The 17565-nt window shown below is 44.5% G+C and overlaps 1 protein-coding gene and 1 long non-coding RNA gene across 4 annotated transcripts in view; one reads left to right on the top strand and one right to left on the bottom strand.

Moving 5' to 3' along the window:
* Positions 1-4628: 4628 nt before the first annotated feature.
* The window catches only part of LOC107396311 (nck-associated protein 5), a 150794-nt gene continuing 137857 nt past the window's right edge, over positions 4629-17565 (bottom strand). For all 3 annotated transcript variants that reach the window (XM_070552926.1, XM_070552924.1, XM_070552925.1), the window contains one exon: positions 4629-8947. In XM_070552926.1, coding sequence (XP_070409027.1) covers positions 8946-8947 — 2 coding nt within the window. In that variant the 3' untranslated portion in view covers positions 4629-8945. The remainder of the gene's footprint in view (positions 8948-17565) is intronic.
* LOC139070541 (uncharacterized) lies at positions 15719-16311 on the top strand. The gene is made up of 2 exons (XR_011521025.1): positions 15719-15902; positions 16044-16311. It is a non-coding gene; the product is annotated as an uncharacterized lncRNA (long non-coding RNA).

Below are 17565 nucleotides of genomic sequence, written 5' to 3' on the forward strand. Positions count from 1 at the left end.
CTTGACTAAGGTTGTTAGGAAACACATCGATAAGCAATTTAAACCCAACGATTTTAGTAAAGAACAAGAGGAGGAGATGGAAACTTTCACCAGGAGGAATCCTGATCAGAACCACCTCAGCTGCCTCCATCTGATGAGGAGCTCCTCGTTCTCTCTCTTAAGCTGGGCGTCCACTGTGCGACTTCTTCACTTTTTTGCGATTTTCCACTTGTGCGAGAATCCACAAGATCGGGGTGAGTTTTGCACTGAGCGACGTGTAGTATGGGGGGGGGGGGGGGGGGGGTTGGGGGGGGGGGTTATGAGAAGCGATTAACACCACGTGACCAGCTACCGATCAGCAATCGTGAGCTCGCACAGACTTCTGGCGTGTTTGAAATTTGGCTCGTCCCTCATGAGGGTTGAAGCGGCGCTGCGAGCAGCTGCGACCCAAAAAGTACCAGAACCGCTCACGGCGCATGCGCAATCATACGTCATCACCGCTCGTCAGCTATTTCCCAACCAACACATGTCGTTCATTTTTATTTCTACACGTTTTTTTACACATACAATGACAAGGATTTTCAAGAAAGCGTGTTTGTCGTGTTCATGTCAAATTAAACTGATCACTGTAGCATCACGGAAGGTCCTCTAATTTGTGGCAAAGGTCACATTTACCCAGCTGGGTCAAACAGTACTTTTAAATCCACAGATTAACCAAGGAGCCATGATGTCTGGAAGAACATTTCACCATATCTGCTGCTGTTCTGTCCCAGAAGAAGGGCACTTCAAGTTCACGATAATAATTAAATAATAATATTAATAAACTCTTTGATTTTATTACTGTTTATTATAATCATCATAAATGATCACTTGGTTCAGTATAAAGGTATTTTAATTACATGAAATTACATGAAATGAATTATTATGCTTTGGGTATAATAATGATTAATTATGATTATGATTATGGTTGATGACAGTAATGTGTTCAGCAAAGAAGGTCAGTTCCACCTTATCCATCTAACACAGAGTTCACACAGAGTAAACAATAACTGCCAACACATGTTTTTGACGCATGACCAAAGCTTTCTTGCTGAGAGAGTGGGTGTGTTCTGAGAGCTTTGTAAACTAACCATCACCAGCTTTCACGTTCAGTCCTTGAACCAACACCATCCTGAGGAGACGGGAATGGCTGCCCTGACCCTCTGCCAAGCTGTTCTGTCACGCCGACAAGAATAGCTAAGAGTAAACGTAAACTGTAACCAGCTGACGAAAAACTTCTTCCAGAAGTTATTGATTTCTGAGTTAAGACGAGAAACTTCTAAACAGTTAAGCCAAACGCTCGACACTGTGTACCCGGGACATCTCTGGACCAGAGAATTGGTTCACTTGCGTCTTCTCTGCCGGACCGAGTACCCTGGATGGACACCATCCTCCTGATCTCCGGATCCACAAAGAGGGTCTCCTGTTTGGGTGAGGTAGCACACAGGAATGTGTTTGATGCTGTTTTCTCTAAGTAAACAACTCAGTTAGCCGCAAAACATCCTTTCCATCCAGAACGCTTTTCTCTCTCTCTGAAAGAAATCTTCTGAGAATTCCATTCACGCATCCAAACTCGTATTTCCATTTAGCTTCCATCCAGCCACAGGTTTGCCTCTTAAACAAGTTTAATATCAAAGCTGTTAAAAATTGTCATTAAATTGTCATCCATGAATTGTCGTTTATAATTGTCGTTCAAATCTTTAAGTTTAAAATTGTTAGTAATAAAATTTCTTCATTTTAAACCTGCCTCATTATTGAACGAAACACAGAAAAAGATAATTATTTCTGGTTATTGAAAAGCAAAGATTCCTAGCTTCTGATTCAAAAATAAATTTTTGCTATAAATTTAATTATCTTAAATTAAACATTAATCTTTGGATTAAAAATAGACCAAGTGAATTGGTGTATGAGCTTCTATTGATTATATAAGTATCTTGGATATTTATACATGATATACCGGTAAGCTCGTATGCTAATATGCATGGTCATTCTCAGAATCTAACAACTGATAGCAAACAGTGTTGATTCCGGTATGTAGTTAATCTTACATCACAAAACACTGATTTACATTCTTTCTTTCGTTTTCCTCCTCTAACCCCACAAATCCCCGTGTGTCCTCCTACAGCACTCCCAAAGAACAACAGACATTAATAACAACACAAAAAAGTCCAACACGCTGTGTAAAAACTGCTATTTGTAGCATAATTTTAGGTCTGACGAGTTGCTACCAGCAGGGGCGTAGCACCAAATTCTGGGCCCTAGGTACAAGTCTTCTAGGTGGGCCCCCATGCTCAACTACTTAATATCTCTCTTACACATTTTTTGTCATGCTATAAGACAAGATAATAAATATGATCTTAGTTTAACCTCTATATTGAGCAAATACAAATGCCAGCATAATAAAAGTGAAATGCCCAGACTTCACATATAATTATTTTTATTTGCCAACAATGTGTTCAAACAAAAATCCTGGAATTTATTTTACAGTAAATGCCCACTGATGGGTCTTAATGTTAGCAAAATCACTTATGAGATCTTTAAAGTCCAATCCTTTGGCTAATTGGCTTTCAATAGAAAGAAGAGCTAGGCTGTTCAGTCTATCCTGGGACATTGTTGATCTCAAATAATTTTTCACCAGTTTCAGTTTGCTAAAAGCCCGTTCACCCCCAGCAACAGTCACAGGTAGTGTGCAAAAAATCCTCAGTTTAATACAAACTTCTCCAAAAATGCTCTGTAATAGCATCCTGTATGGCATTAAGCAGCTCAAGAGGAGACCGAATGTGGCACCATATATTGTTCTCAGGTGTAGCATCTCATTCTCAAATTCAGCTGTGAGATCCTTGTAATATTTTCTCATCAGTGCCTGGCATGATATCTTCATCTGCTCTTCAGTCATGCCTGTCATGGTTCATGATGTTAAGCTTTGCTGATAAATATTGATATATTAAATACATATGACATGAAATAAACCAGGTTCTCTCTGTGAATGTAATGTTCTCTAAATTTTATAATCCCTTCATTATCAGCCAAATTATAAGATTGTCCGTTTTCAAGATCAAATATAAAGAAATTTAAAATAGGCTTAAAATATCTAACCAAGTCAATAACAATCTTCTAACACCAGTGTCATCATGCTATACGAAAAACAGTGGCAGCTTCACATTCCTGAGATTACCATGAATCCATCGATACCAAGTTTGTCCTGGTCCATGACTGGGAAGGAGCTGAAATATCCACACAGAGTGAACCTGTTTTTACTGCGAGGTCCGCAAATTAATTGGCGGTGGCCGCCCGCGATAATAATTCTGATTAATTTATATATAAATATAAATATTAATTAGTGTTTTCACTGATAACACTAATTAATTTATATTTGATCTTGATGGTGAAACTAAAGGCGTTTAACACTGAACACCTTACATAAATGCAGCTTCTGAGAGCTAGCTAATATCAGCTAAAACTGTGTTCTGCTGCTGCTGCTGCTCACCGTCCTTCTTGAAAAACCTAGTCAATACTTGCTTCTGTTCAATTAACTTTTTCTCCTTCTCCTTCTTTTCTTTTCTTTTCTCTTCTTTTCTGGAAGCCAGATTTCCCTTTCCTGGGAAAAGACATGACTGACTCTCCTGCCTCCAGCTCTGGCTGTCGGCATCTGCGATGTCTCATTAGCTGTACATGCGGCCGTGCAGCCCCTGGCCGCTGGTGTGGACTAAACCACTTTGCACATTTTTAAGGGGTGATAGATGCCTCAGAGATTATTCAGTTATTATTTTTAAGGCGAAATTCTGTTTCTTAACCTCTTTATCCAGGTAAAGGGAAGTTTATTAAGACATTAAGTAAGTTGGGGGGGGAAAAAACAACAACAATAAAACATTTTTATTCAAAGCTGTCTCAGGGCCCCTCCCTGCAGTGGGCCCTGGGTAAACGGTACCCTTTCCCCCCCCAGTCCGACGCCCCTGGCTACCAGACATACAGTGTGAGCACATGACTCGTGAGATCTGCTCTGCAGGGAAGTCGTACAGTTTTAGCTGAAGCTGAACGCTACGAGTGAAAAGCCGCACAGTGTACGCCCGCCTTAAGCTGAACAGGGCCACCCTGCAGGATCTAACCTCATAGGTGAGATTAGGCTGAGCAGTTTATCCAGAACAAAATAAATCTGTTTTACTCTCAGGAGGCTCATCCATCCTAAGGAATGTAATCTCTATTTCTGTGAATGGAGGCTGTTCAGAAAAAATAGGACCAGTTTCCAACGTTTAGACAGAAAAACATTTAAAACGGATCAAATTATTATTTAGTAATCTGACAGAAGACAAGCTACAGATAAATCTAAAAAGAAACAGTCTGAGATTTCAGCTGCATCATTTTGTGCTTTGATTTTTACATCACTGGAGTTTGTTTCTTATATAATCAGCAGGCGACAGTCTGATTTATAGGCTGGAATTCAACAGTTTGTTTAGACTTTATTAGAAAAAGCACACGATTGGAGGATGGAGTTGATTCAGCTGCTCGTCTTCCTCCATATTTATCAGAGGATGAAGAGGAAACAGAAACTGGTCTTTCAGCCACATCTGGAGCATTCAAAATCATTTATAACCAAACAACACAGAATGTCGTAGAAGTAATGAAATAGTTTATTTATTTTAATTATCTGACATGAACAAAGTCTGGAGTTTGTAAAGCTAAGGTGACCGTCACACAAGAACATCACGGTTAAATATTTGGGTCTGAAATAAAAAACACTCAGGAGAATCACAGAAACTGTGAGACACAATGTGCAGTAATGTTAAAGAACACTCATCAGTGCAGAAGAAATACAAGACATTTGAAAAATGTTAGAAAAATACGTCCCTCTGGAGAGAGCGGTGCTCTTCATTACGTGAGCTGTTTTTAAAACATAGACGCCATGCTCCATCTACCCGTATGAGTCCAGTCTGGTCCCTGATCCTGTCCTCAGCTGTGGATGCTACAAGTTTCACTTTTCACTGAAAGAAAATCCTCAACGACGTTCCTGGTCACTTTGCTTCCAGCAAACAAAAATGTGTTGTGATCTGGTCCCGATCAACAATTTGCCAGAGTCCTCGAAGGTCTTTCAGAGCGTTTCCTCAAATTCAAACTGAATAAAAACAGTTTGAGTCCAGCTTTATCAAATTCAAAAGGCAGTGACCCGTTTCTACCAATTAAAATAAAAGATTTGTCACAATTTCATTCTGAGATCAAACGTCACAACCATGACTTTGACACTCACAATTACCCTGATGAAACCTGTGTACACCCTCCTTCATCCTTAACCCTGTTTCCTACAGACTCAGACTCTGCTCACCAGCTGGAGGGATGGTTTTAGACCCGATTCATGACCAACCTGTGGTTCTGGGGACCGGAGCGAGTGAAACTCATCCAAACTCTGAAAGACCTTCAGAAAATTAGCAGAGCGTTTGATCCCAACTATGTTAAAAAACTAGATAAAGTCAGTCTGCCAAAAAGAAACCATACAGAAATGACGACTAGTTTAAGACTTTTGCACAAAACTATAAATGATTTAAACACAGCTGCAGTTTTAAACATCATCTATACACATGCAGCGACATGGTGAAAGAATAAAGAGTAAAATGCATTAAGACACGTGCATCAGTGTGTGAAACAGTAAACTAACTCTGTGTTTCAGAAGATTATGGCTATTTTCACCACCGCCAGTCTGATATGTGACTTCAGTTGCATTCGCTTTGTTTACATGTGAGCAGCTCAGAGCAGTTAGAGTTCACAGGAAGAGAAGAAACATCAAAGGGACGGAGTGCATTCTCAACACCAAACACCGTAAAGAACACAAGAACTGACAAAAGGAGGAATGCTAAAACCAAAAGCATCTGGTTCATTCTCTGCTTCATGAGGAGTTTGGAACAAATCCACAGCTTCAATCAGAGACCATAACTGCTTTTATCCCTGAGCAGGTAAAACTATGTCCTGTGCACCTTTTTGTGCTTTTTACATGCAAAACTGACTCTAGTCTCGATGTCATTACTGTGGAAACGTGCATTTCTCAAACGAAGAGCATCATTTTTAAATGATGAAGAAGTGATAGATTATGAGACATATTGTTCCTGTGAGGACGTTTGCATGCAGATGGACGTTAACAGAGACCATAAACGAGAATAATAATTAGTGCACATATAAAATCACATTACTCAGTCCAATATGGAACTGATGGATGGCCTACTCTAGTTAGTGCTGTACATGTTTTAGAGTGAAATCGGCATTTTCATAGTTTAATCTGAGGATCTGTTAAAAACGCATCGGTGAGCAAAGATCTTATTGCATCTGGTTTAGATTTAAATCTTTCAATAAACATTTATATTCAAACCAGTGTTAATGTCAGTGACTAAAGATTTTTGTTTTTTTTCAGTGACGAATGAATTTTTGCGGACAAAAATGGAACAAAAATTCAAACATACCCACCAATAAAGACTAGTTTATGACGAATAATGGCCAACATCTTCAGTGACAAATAAGAGACGACAATGAAAATTGACAGAAACAAAAATCCAATCAGGAAACAGAAAATATAGGAAACTGGAAAAAGGACCAATAAGCAAATGGAACAGGCGGGGCCAGAAAAGAACCAATCAGAACCGGCCGCTGGTCAAACAAGCTACCCCTAACAGAAAAATATACTGATGTTTGTACCGGTAAAAGTTTTGTCTAAAGGGAGAAAAAGCCTGCAGCTAGGCGTAAAAGATCTAAATGTGACGATCTGAAACGTAATTTCTTGGTGAGTCCACATCCGGGTTTCCCTCAGTTATAAACGTGTTACAGCGTTAGCAGCGAGCAGATGACTGCTGGTGCTGGAGCTCAGCGAACCGAACCGAGCTCATGGAGCTGTCTAATCCATCTTCCTTTCGTGGTCGTTACGACCGTTACGACCGGCCTTCGGTGTTCTAGCAGTGCTTTTGTGAGGAGAAACGTTCCGGTGTCAGTCTAATCAAAACTCTCTTAAATACACCTGAGAACAGTTTTTACCTTTAGAGTAACACATTTTAGTGGTTTGATGGTATGATGTCATTTCCTGGCATGTTTACGAATGTTACTGCACATTATACACATTTTTGTATTTTATTAATATTGAGCGGCACAATTTCAAACTGCCGGTACTTATTTTGGTATTTTTCCATTAATTATTGTAATAGAAACAATTATAAACGTCAAGTTTTATTGAACCAATATGACGTTTTCATATTTCTTTACAGTTTTAAGTAGCTTTAGTTAACATTTCTTTCGCATCAGAAGAAAAAACGCATGTTTTAGTTGACTAAAATAAGACTAAAACTAAAACAAATTGATGACTAACTTGTGACTAAATTTAAAAAGAATTTTAGTCAAAAGATTAAAACTAAATTAAAATTTCTTGACAGAATTAACACTGGTTCAAACATGTCAGAACAGAAAAAATCCTACATTTTACAGATTAGTGATAATAAGTTGACTTTGGGTCAAACGAGGTCGGGACACTTTTAGCTTCCTGAACGGCCTCCATTCAGAGAAATAGAGTGTAGATCCTTCAGGACTGATGAGCCCAAATCCAAGTTTGTTGCTGCCACCTTACAAACAGTGATTTCCTGTTAGGTGGGGAGCAGGTGGCTGCTTTTCCACGTAAGGTCAAAGGTCAGTCAGGCTGCAAGATTTTAGCTGCATTAAGCTTTTGGATTTGTACAAAACAGTTTTTTTACACAAATTGTGCAACATGAACAGGTTTCAGACTGCAGCATGTGGTTCTGTTAGCCCACCAATCCTGAAGAGTGAAAAAGCTATTTCTCTGAAGAGAGGCTGTTAATGATTTTACACAGAAACATAACAATGTCTTAAACCTGCATTAATCACCACACTCACAATCACATGGGCCCAATGCCACCGACTAGATAACTTACCAAGAGGAAGTTGTGCTTTGAAGCAAATGTTTAGAAGATGTTTTAGCATTTTTAGACAGTAAAAAATATTTAGCCTTTTTTTAAATGAGCAGAAAAGTCTGATCCAGCTGAGCCACTGTAGGACGCATCAAGCAACAAAGACAAAATCTCTTCAATAAAGAAACGTTTGTGAAGTCAAATTCAAACCAGTTTTCACTGGAAACATGAATCGTTTTTGGGGTTTAGTTATTCTGGTTGTCAGATGAAAACGATGCAGAACTGTTTAAAATCGACACCAAATCCAATCAGGTTCAGGTGAAACTGAGTCGGTGCCTTTGCGTCGCTCTAAATGTGTTCTGATGTGCATCTAAAGACAGATATTTAAAAACGACTTTAATCAGTAAAAACCTCCGTCAGTAGAGGCTCGACTTATACATTTTGCAAGAATTATTTTTTTCTTTATGAGTTCAGAATCCTGATGACTCCTGTCTACAAGCGTGCCTAAAAGATGAGACACGGCTCAGGTCGGACATGTTTGAGCCTCATCACCTACATGAATGATGAGTGGATAATTCAGCAGCTCTCGTCGGTGTTGTGCTACATGCATCATAATCCGAGCCTCACAGTAAAGCTTTGTGTGATATGTCTGCACTACCGGCATGTCTGCTGCTGCTGCAGAAGCGTCGTAACTACATGCAAAATGATTACGTCACCAGCAAACAGAAAAAGCAGAGGAACGGACCAGTTTCTGTGCAGATTCTGTCTTTTTCCTCACAGCTGAAGCCTTCAATGTGCAGGAATCCAAAACTGGAGCCAGAGCTTCACCTGAACGGCTTTTCTGTGCTTCAGCGCCACACTGATTCCAGGTGGAAGCCTACAGATCCAGCCTCACTTCCTGGTCCAGTTTCGGGTGTTTCATCCAGGTACGTAGAGTTCAAAGTGTTGGATTTTAGGAATCGTCCACGTGTGGCTGAGCGAAAACTCCAGCCAGCCCATTCTTTCATCACTGCAGGTCGACTCACTCAGCTTCAGGTTCTCTGAAAGATGCAAAAACAAGATGCTGCGTCACAGAAAACATCCAGAACAAAATCATCATCGTTATTGTTATTTCTCCATTATTCTTCATTTTTGTCAGAGTCTTTGTTTCCTACGAATTTGTACAAAAACCCCCAAAGTACATCTGTCATGGTCTGCGTCTGCCCCTTCCTTCATGTGCCTCCTGGTGTTCTCCATCCCTCTCTAGATTCCCTTTTGTGTCTCCTAGCACCCTCATGTGTCCTTTGTCTGCGTCTCAGTTAGGTGTCTTATGTTGTAGCCTTTAAAATTATTCCTCCCTGGTCCCGTGCCATCTCATTCATCCCCAGCCCCTCCAGGTCTTCATTTACATTCTGTGTCCTCGTAGCCCCAGCCTCTTTGTCCCCAGCTCGACGTGCATTTGTAAGTATCCTGCTCCGGTTCTGTGTGTGTGCGTGTGTGTGATGGTGTGTGTGTGTGTTAGTCCTTCCCGCAGTCTTTAGGTTTAGTTTTGTGTTTTAGAGTTTTTAGGTTATTTGGCCCTCCTCAGATTCTGTTTTCCCATTTTGATAATTATTTTCACCTGTCTTCCCTCCAGCCCTCACTCCACACTCCTGCTCCCAATTTCCCTAATGACCCCTCCCTGTTATTTAAGCCCTGTCTTGCCTCTGTTTTGTGTCAGTCCATTGTTTGTAATTCTGTCATGTCTTCTAGTGCCCCTCCTATTTGGATTTAGTCTTCTCATGCCTTAGAATATTTGGATACCCAGATCTTCATCTGGATTTTTGGACTTTGGCTCCCAGCCTTTTTGGATTGATTTTTGTTGTTGATCATCCTAAAAATAAAGGATTTATTTTATTTATGCAACTTCTGCCTCGTGTCATCCTGGGTTTCTGCATTTTGGGTCCTCCAACATCGCAACCTGACATCATCCAAAGGTATTGTTCGTTTGGTAGACATTTTTGCACCAGGACATTGACTTGATGTCTATACAAACAATGAGATTCTGGTGAGACAGGTGAGGAAACCCCACCCCCTTTAGAGCTACAGCTGTTTGTACATCATAAATAAGTTTGTCTCATTTTTTTATGTGACACTGTAAGAAATTATCCATCGTCCATCTGAGCCCAACAATAATTCTGTATACTTCACACAAATTTAAAAGGCTTCATTGGTTCTGGAAGGAAAAACTGGTTTAAATGTAAATGTTGTTGCATCACCTGACAGTTTTTGCTTCTTGTTGATAAGAAGTTGCATCATTTAAGGTTCGGCCTCAACAGGAAACTTTAGTCGACATTTAAACAACAAAGTCTGATCTACCGCTTTAACCTCGATGTAGTGGGATTTATTCAGCATTCATATGATGTGAAGCTAATTAATAATGGTTATTTTTATTTAAATTAATAAAGATACAGTTTCATATGTGTTATAAACAGCTTTAGTAAGCCGATAGCATCCAAACAGGTTTGTGGTTTATTGTTTTGTTGTTTACCTCGGCTACGGAGGTTTCTTCTTAAGTAAAGCAACTGGAAAATTGCATAAGACTAGTATTTTGAAAGTTTTTGAAAAAAAAGACTCGGAGCGTAAAAAACATATCCCTATGCTTCTGGAATGCTTTTAAAGTGTTAAGCTTTGTGGCCGGTAGAAATGTTGCCAATCCACTATAACAGCAGCTAATTGCTGCGTGCTACGTTTCGCTTTTGCACTCAGTCTAGTAGTAGTAGTAGTAGTAATAGTAGTATTCTTTTTTCCAGACTCAGTCCAAATCACAGAAGTAGAAAAACATAAGATTGTCATGTTCCTGGGCAGAGGTGAGTCACACCTTCTCCTCTCACCAGACTCTAACTTAATTCTCCACAGGTGAGGAGCAGGGGGAGCGGCAGCTGCAGGAGATTTCCCAATCAGGGACGCGGGTTCAAAAGGAGGATGGAGACACATCACTTTGCCGGATGATTGCACCAGTTTAGGTAGCACCAGCCACTCGACTCTGAACTTTGATCTTGTTAATTTGTGTTTTGACTCGCCTTCGACTAGTGGATTTATGACCTTGGATTGTATTTTGGATTTGGAATTGGATTATCCCTTACGCCTGTTTTTGTCTCGCTCAGGATCATCTCATCATCTACTCACCCTCGCTGTCTTCGTTTTCTGGAACATACTCATCACGTCCCATCCTCCTCCGCCGTTCCTGTTTGGCTTTCCCTCTGCTACCTCACCCCTCCTGGATCTCTCATCCTCTGCCCAGCGTCCTCCCCGGCTTCCCCTCCTCTCCTGATTAACCTGAGCACCTCAGAGACTCGAGCCGTATTGCTCATCCCACAGAACTTCCCTGTGCGGTTTTAGTTCCCGTTTTTATAATAAAGACATTTTACTTTACTGCTTTGGACTACGTGTGCTGATTCTGCATGTCTTGGGTTAGACACTTACCTCGAGCCATGACAGGATCATCCGGCCACACATCTAATCCAGCGGAATCAGCACTCGCAGATCTGGCTACCCGGATGTCCCAACAAGAGCAGACACTTCCCGTCCTCATGGAGCAGCTGAATATCACCAACCAACGTTATCAACGCTTAGAGACCGTCCTGCAGCAGCTTCAGGAGCAGCTCTCCTCTACAGCCTCGGGTTCCGTCCCCGCTCCAGCGACAGCCGCCGCTCCGGCGTTCGGAACAGAACCACACGCCTCGGGAGGTGTGGTTTCACCTGGACCGGAGGCGCTCGGCTCTCCGGAAATCACCCACTTCCGTTCGGCTCCTCCTCGGCAATGTCCGACCTTCTCCGGTGAATTCGAGGATTGCTTTGGGTTTCTGCTACAGTGCCGCCTAGCGTTTGAAGACTCCCCGAGGTCTTTTCCTACTGACTCAATGAAGATCTCGTTTATTGTTGGACTACTTAGGGGCAAGGCGCTTCGGTGGGCGGAGGCTAAGAGCAGAAATCCTAATTTCCTGTCTGGTTCTTACCCAGACTTTCTGGAGGATTTTAAACTGACGTTTTGCAGTTCAGAGACCACCACTGACATCAGAAAAAGACTGTTGCACCTCTCGCAGGGAAGAAGGTCAGTGGCTGACATGTCTCTGGAGTTTAGGACCTTGGCTGCAATGACATCATGGGGAGACGATGCCCTTAAAGCAGCATTCATCGAAGCGCTGAACGATCGGGTAAGGAACCAGCTGGCTCTTTGCCCCGAGCCAACAACCCTGGACGGACTGATCTCATTATGCATCTCTATCGACAAGAGACATAGGGAGCTTCAGAAGACACCGTTCAGGGATTTGTCACCACCTGCAGTACATCGTCCATCCCATAGGTCTCCTCCTCTGGACTCACCCGAGGAGCCCATGCAGGTGGGACGTACCCATTTTACTCCAGAGGAGCGCCAACATCGTTACAGTAAAGGGTTGTGCCTTTACTGTGGAAAACCAGGACACATGGTGCACACCTGCCCTGCGGCGTCAAAAGGGCGTGCCCACCAGTAGTTCCGGGAGTTCTGGTGGGCAGTCATTCAGGTAAAGAAACCTCCCGTTTTCTTATTGACTGTGCTTTGACTGTTAACAGTCGTCGCCACCAGACAACTGCTCTAGTAGACTCAGGATGTGAACAGTCATTGGTGGACCCGTAACTGGTGCGGGATTGGGGACTGTCTACTGATCCACTGCCGGAACCTTTAACTGTGTCCTCCCTGGATGGGAGGCCCCTGGCCACAATCACCCACCGGACCCAACCACTCCAGCTCCAGGTCTCAGGTAAACACACGGAGATGATCTCATTATTTGTGTTTCCCTCCCCGCAGAACCAAGTAGTTCTAGGCCATTCCTGGCTTAGGGTACACAACCCGTGTTTGGACTGGAGATCAAGCCGTGTGGAGACCTGGAGTCAGGAGTGTCATCTTACCTGCCTGACCTCTGCTTCCTCTGGATCTAAGGACTCTGAAAAGACTCTTGTGGAGCCGCCCGATCTGACCCAGGTACCAAGTGAGTACCATGACTTACAGCAAGTATTCAGTAGAGATCAAGCAGCCACGTTGCCACCTCACCGTCCATTTGACATTGGAATCGACCTGTTGCCAGGAGCTCCGCTCCCAACCAGCCGCCTCTACAGTCTGTCCAAACCTGAACAGGACAGTATGAGGAAATACATCACCGAGGCCTTGGCCAATGGCATAATCAGGCCATCCACCTCGCCTCTGGGAGCTGGTTTTTTCTTCGTGGCCAAGAAGGACGGGTCGCTTCGCCCTTGTATTGATTACAGGGGTTTAAATCAAATAACGGTGAAGGACAAGTACCCGCTCCCTCTACTTTCGTCTACCTTTGAACCTGTGCAAGATGCCACCGTTTTTACGCGGTTGGATCTCCGCAATGCATATCACCTGGTCCGAGTCCGCCAAGGTGACGAATGGAAGACAGCTTTTAAGACACCCCTGGGGCACTTTGAATATTTGGTGATGCCCTTTGGCCTCACTAATGCTCCAGCGGTGTTTCAGAGACTCGTGAACTCGGTGTTGGGGGACTACATTAATGACTTTGTATCTGTATATCTTGATGATATCTTGATTTTTTTCTAGGTCCATTGATCAACACCGGAAACATGTTCGGATGGTACTCCAACGGCTGTTGGAGAACAGACTATTTGTAAAAGCCGAGAAATGTGAATTTCATGTTTCAGTAGTTAAGTTTCTTGGTTTTGTTTTAGAAAGTGGACGGCTGAGGGTGGACCCAGACAAGGTCCAAGCAGTGACTGAGTGGCCTACCCCTGCCACCAGGAAACAACTGCAGCGGTTTCTTGGCTTTGCAAACTTTTACAGACGGTTTATCCGCAATTTTAGCCAGACCGCAGCCCCTTTGACAGCTCTAACCTCTGTTGTTAAGCCCTTTTCCTGGTCTCCAGAAGCCGAAGCTGCATTTAGGACTCTGAAGAGGAGGTTCACCGAGGCCCCAGTCCTCTCCAGACCAGACCCCAAGCGGCAGTTCACTGTGGAGGTGGACGCCTCTGACACCGGGGTTGGTGCAGTCCTCTCTCAAGTATCCCCAGAAGACCACAAACTTCATCCGTGTGCCTTCTTCTCACGGCGCTTGACACCCACCGAGAGCAGGTATGACGTGGGGGACAGGGAGTTACTGGCAGTAAAACTGGCTTTGGAGGAGTGGAGACATTGGCTGGAGGGGGCTGAACTACCATTTATCATTTGGACTGATCATAAAAACCTGATCTATCTTAAGGAGGCAAAGAGACTGAACCCTCAACAGTATAGATGGTCTTTGTTCTTCTCCCGCTTTAACTTTGTTTTGTCCTATAGACCAGGATCAAAGAACACGAAGCCTGACGCTCTGTCTCGCCAGCACTCCTCTGAAGATGAGACGGCTCCTAGCACCATCTTGCCTGCCTCCTGCATCGTTGCTGGAGTAACCTGGCCCATAAGAGATCAGGTCCTGGAGGCCCTTAAGGTGGATCCTAGCCCAGGTAACAGACCCTCCAACTGACTGTTTGTTCCCCAGGCACTACGAGGAAAGGTTATTCACTGGGCTCACACCGGGAGGTTCTCAATCCACCCTGGAGTAGGATGTACTGTGGCTCTGATCAGGCGATCTTTCTGGTGGCCCTCCCTCTACAGAGACGTGAAGGAGTATGTGTCGGCCTGCCACGTCTGTGCCCAACAAAAAGGTACCAATCAGTCTCCAGCAGGCCTACTCTGTTCCCTACCAGTGCCGTCCCGTCCTTGGTCCCATATTGCCTTGGACTTTGTTTGTGGGTTGCCACCTTTGCATGGTTTTAGCGTCATTTTAACTGTTGTGGACAGGTTCTCCAAGGCCTGTCATCTGGTGCCGTTAAAGGCTCTCCCTACATCTGCCGTCACGGCCCAGCTTTTAATTAAACATGTCTTTCGTCTGCATGGGATCCCAACAGAGATCCCCTCTGACCGAGGGCCCCAGTTCGTGTCTTGTGTCTGGAGGGAGTTTGCCACCGCCTTGGGAGCCCAGGTGGCTCTGACCTCGGGGTTTCATCCGCAGACCAACGGACAATGCGAGCGGATGAACCAAGAGTTGGGTGCCATGCTTCGCTGCGTCTGCGCCACCAACCCATCCACCTGGAGTGAGCATTTGGCTTGGGTCGAGTATGCCCATAATAGCCATGTCTCCTCCGCCACAGGTCTGTCTCCCTTCGAGTCCTCCCTCGGATATCAGCCCTCTCTGTTCCCCCTTCATACAGATGCCACCATCACCACTCCTCAGTTCCTTCGTCGGGCCCACCGCACCTGGATCACCACGAGGTCGGCTCTTCAGCGGACCGCGGAAAGGAATCAGCGACTGGCTGACCGACACCGCCGTCCTGCTCCCACCTACTCTCCCGGTCAAATGGTCTGGCTGTCGTCCAAAGATGTCCCGCTGAAGGCGACCACCAGGAAGTTCTCTCCTAGGTTCCTTGGTCCCTTCAAGGTCGCGGCGGTTCCTAGTCCAACGACGGTGTGGTTGGAACTCCCGTCGTCTCTTCGGATCCATCCCGTGTTCCATGTTTCCCTGGTCAAACCCGTCGTTTCCAGCCCTCTGTGCCCGGTTCCGGCTCCGCCCCCTCCTGCTCAGCTCTACAAAGGGGGGCTGGTATACAAGGTTCGGCGCATCCTCGACTCTCGACCCCGTGGTCGGGGTCTTCAATATTTGGTGGACTGGGAGGGGTACGGCCCGGAGGAATGCTCCTGGATTCCCCGGTCCAACATCGAGGACCCCTCTCTCATCTCGGACTTCGAGGCCTCCAGATCCGGTGCTAGGACGCCGGGGGGCGTCCGTTGAGGGGGGGGGGGGGGGGGCACTGTCATGTTCCTGGGCAGAGGTGAGTCACACCTTCTCCTCTCACCAGACTCTAACTTAATTCTCCACAGGTGAGGAGCAGGGGGAGCGGCAGCTGCAGGAGATTTCCCAATCAGGGACGCGGGTTCAAAAGGAGGATGGAGACACATCACTTTGCCGGATGATTGCACCAGTTTAGGTAGCACCAGCCACTCGACTCTGAACTTTGATCTTGTTAATTCGTGTTTTGACTCGCCTTCGACTAGTGGATTTATGACCTTGGATTGTATTTTGGATTTGGAATTGGATTATCCCTTACGCCTGTTTTTGTCTCACTCAGGATCATCTCATCATCTACTCACCCTCGCTGTCTTCGTTTTCTGGAACATACTCATCACGTCCCATCCTCCTCCGCCGTTCCTGTTTGGCTTTCCCTCTGCTACCTCACCCCTCCTGGATCTCTCATCCTCTGCCCAGCGTCCTCCCCGGCTTCCCCTCCTCTCCTGATTAACCTGAGCACCTCAGAGACTTGAGCCGTATTGCTCATCCCACAGGACTTCCCTGTGCGGTTTCAGTTCCCGTTTTTATAATAAAGACATTTTACTTTACTGCTTTGGACTACGTGTGCTGATTCTGCATGTCTTGGGTTAGACACTTTACCTCGAGCCATGACAAAGATAAAATGAAATGAGCACAATCTGACACACTAAAGGGACAAAATAATCATGAGAACAAGAACAAGAGACAATAACAATAGTGTGAAAATAAAATATAAATTATTGTAACTCCCTGTAATCTAAAGAAGAAAAAGACTGTTATACCAGTGTTTCTACAAAGACCCGGTAAAACTTCAATCATATGTTGGTGTCTGTGTCAGGGGCGCAGATGGGATTTTCAAACTGGGGGGACAAATTTCCAATGTACCCTCCCCCAAACACATACACATACACACACTATTGCAAGAGCCTTAACTAGAGCTCAGTCAGTTTGTGAAATTTCATCCAACGGTTTACGAAAAAACTAACACTACTATATACGTGTTTGAAGCCATTATGCAGTGGAACACTGGCAACAAAGCTCTGCCAGATCAACACTAAATCAGTCATTTGTTATTCTCCCAATCAAGTACTAACCAAAACCTCATGCTTTATGCAAAACATGTTTTATTTAAACATTAAATGATTTTCAGCATACCAATCTTTACAGAAAACATAAAAGCCCTAAAAAACTGCACATAAAAAATAATAAAACGAAATTCACGTATCACTTAGAGCAGTAGTTCCCAAACTTTTCAGCCTGACCATATGTTCCTTCTTTTTTTTTACGTCGTCGTCGTCTTCCTCCGCTTATCCGGGTCCGGGTCGCGGGGGCAGCATCCCAACTAGGGAGCTCCAGGCCGTCCTCTCCCCGGCCTTGTCCACCAGGTCCTCCGGCAGGACCCCAAGGCGTTCCCGGACCAGATTGGAGATGTAACCTCTCCAACGTGTCCTGGGTCGACCCGGGGGCCTTCTGCCGGCAGGACATGCCCGAAACACCTCCCCGGGGAGACGTCCAGGAGGCATCCTGACCAGATGCCCAAACCACCTCAACTGGCTCCTTTCGATCCGGAGGAGCAGCGGTTCTACTCCGAGTTCCTCCCGAATGTCCGAGCTCCTCACCCTATCTCTAAGGCTGAGCCCGGCCACCCTACGGAGGAAACTCATTTCGGCCGCTTGTATCCGCGATCTCGTTCTTTCGGTCATTACCCAAAGCTCATGACCATAGGTGAGGATTGGGACGTAGATCGACCGGTAAATCGAGAGCCTGGCTTTCTGGCTCAGCTCCCTCTTCACCACGACAGATCGGCTCAGCGTCCGCATCAC

This window comes from Nothobranchius furzeri, chromosome 7 (genome assembly GCF_043380555.1).
Source record: "Nothobranchius furzeri strain GRZ-AD chromosome 7, NfurGRZ-RIMD1, whole genome shotgun sequence".
Lineage (NCBI taxonomy): Eukaryota > Metazoa > Chordata > Actinopteri > Cyprinodontiformes > Nothobranchiidae > Nothobranchius > Nothobranchius furzeri.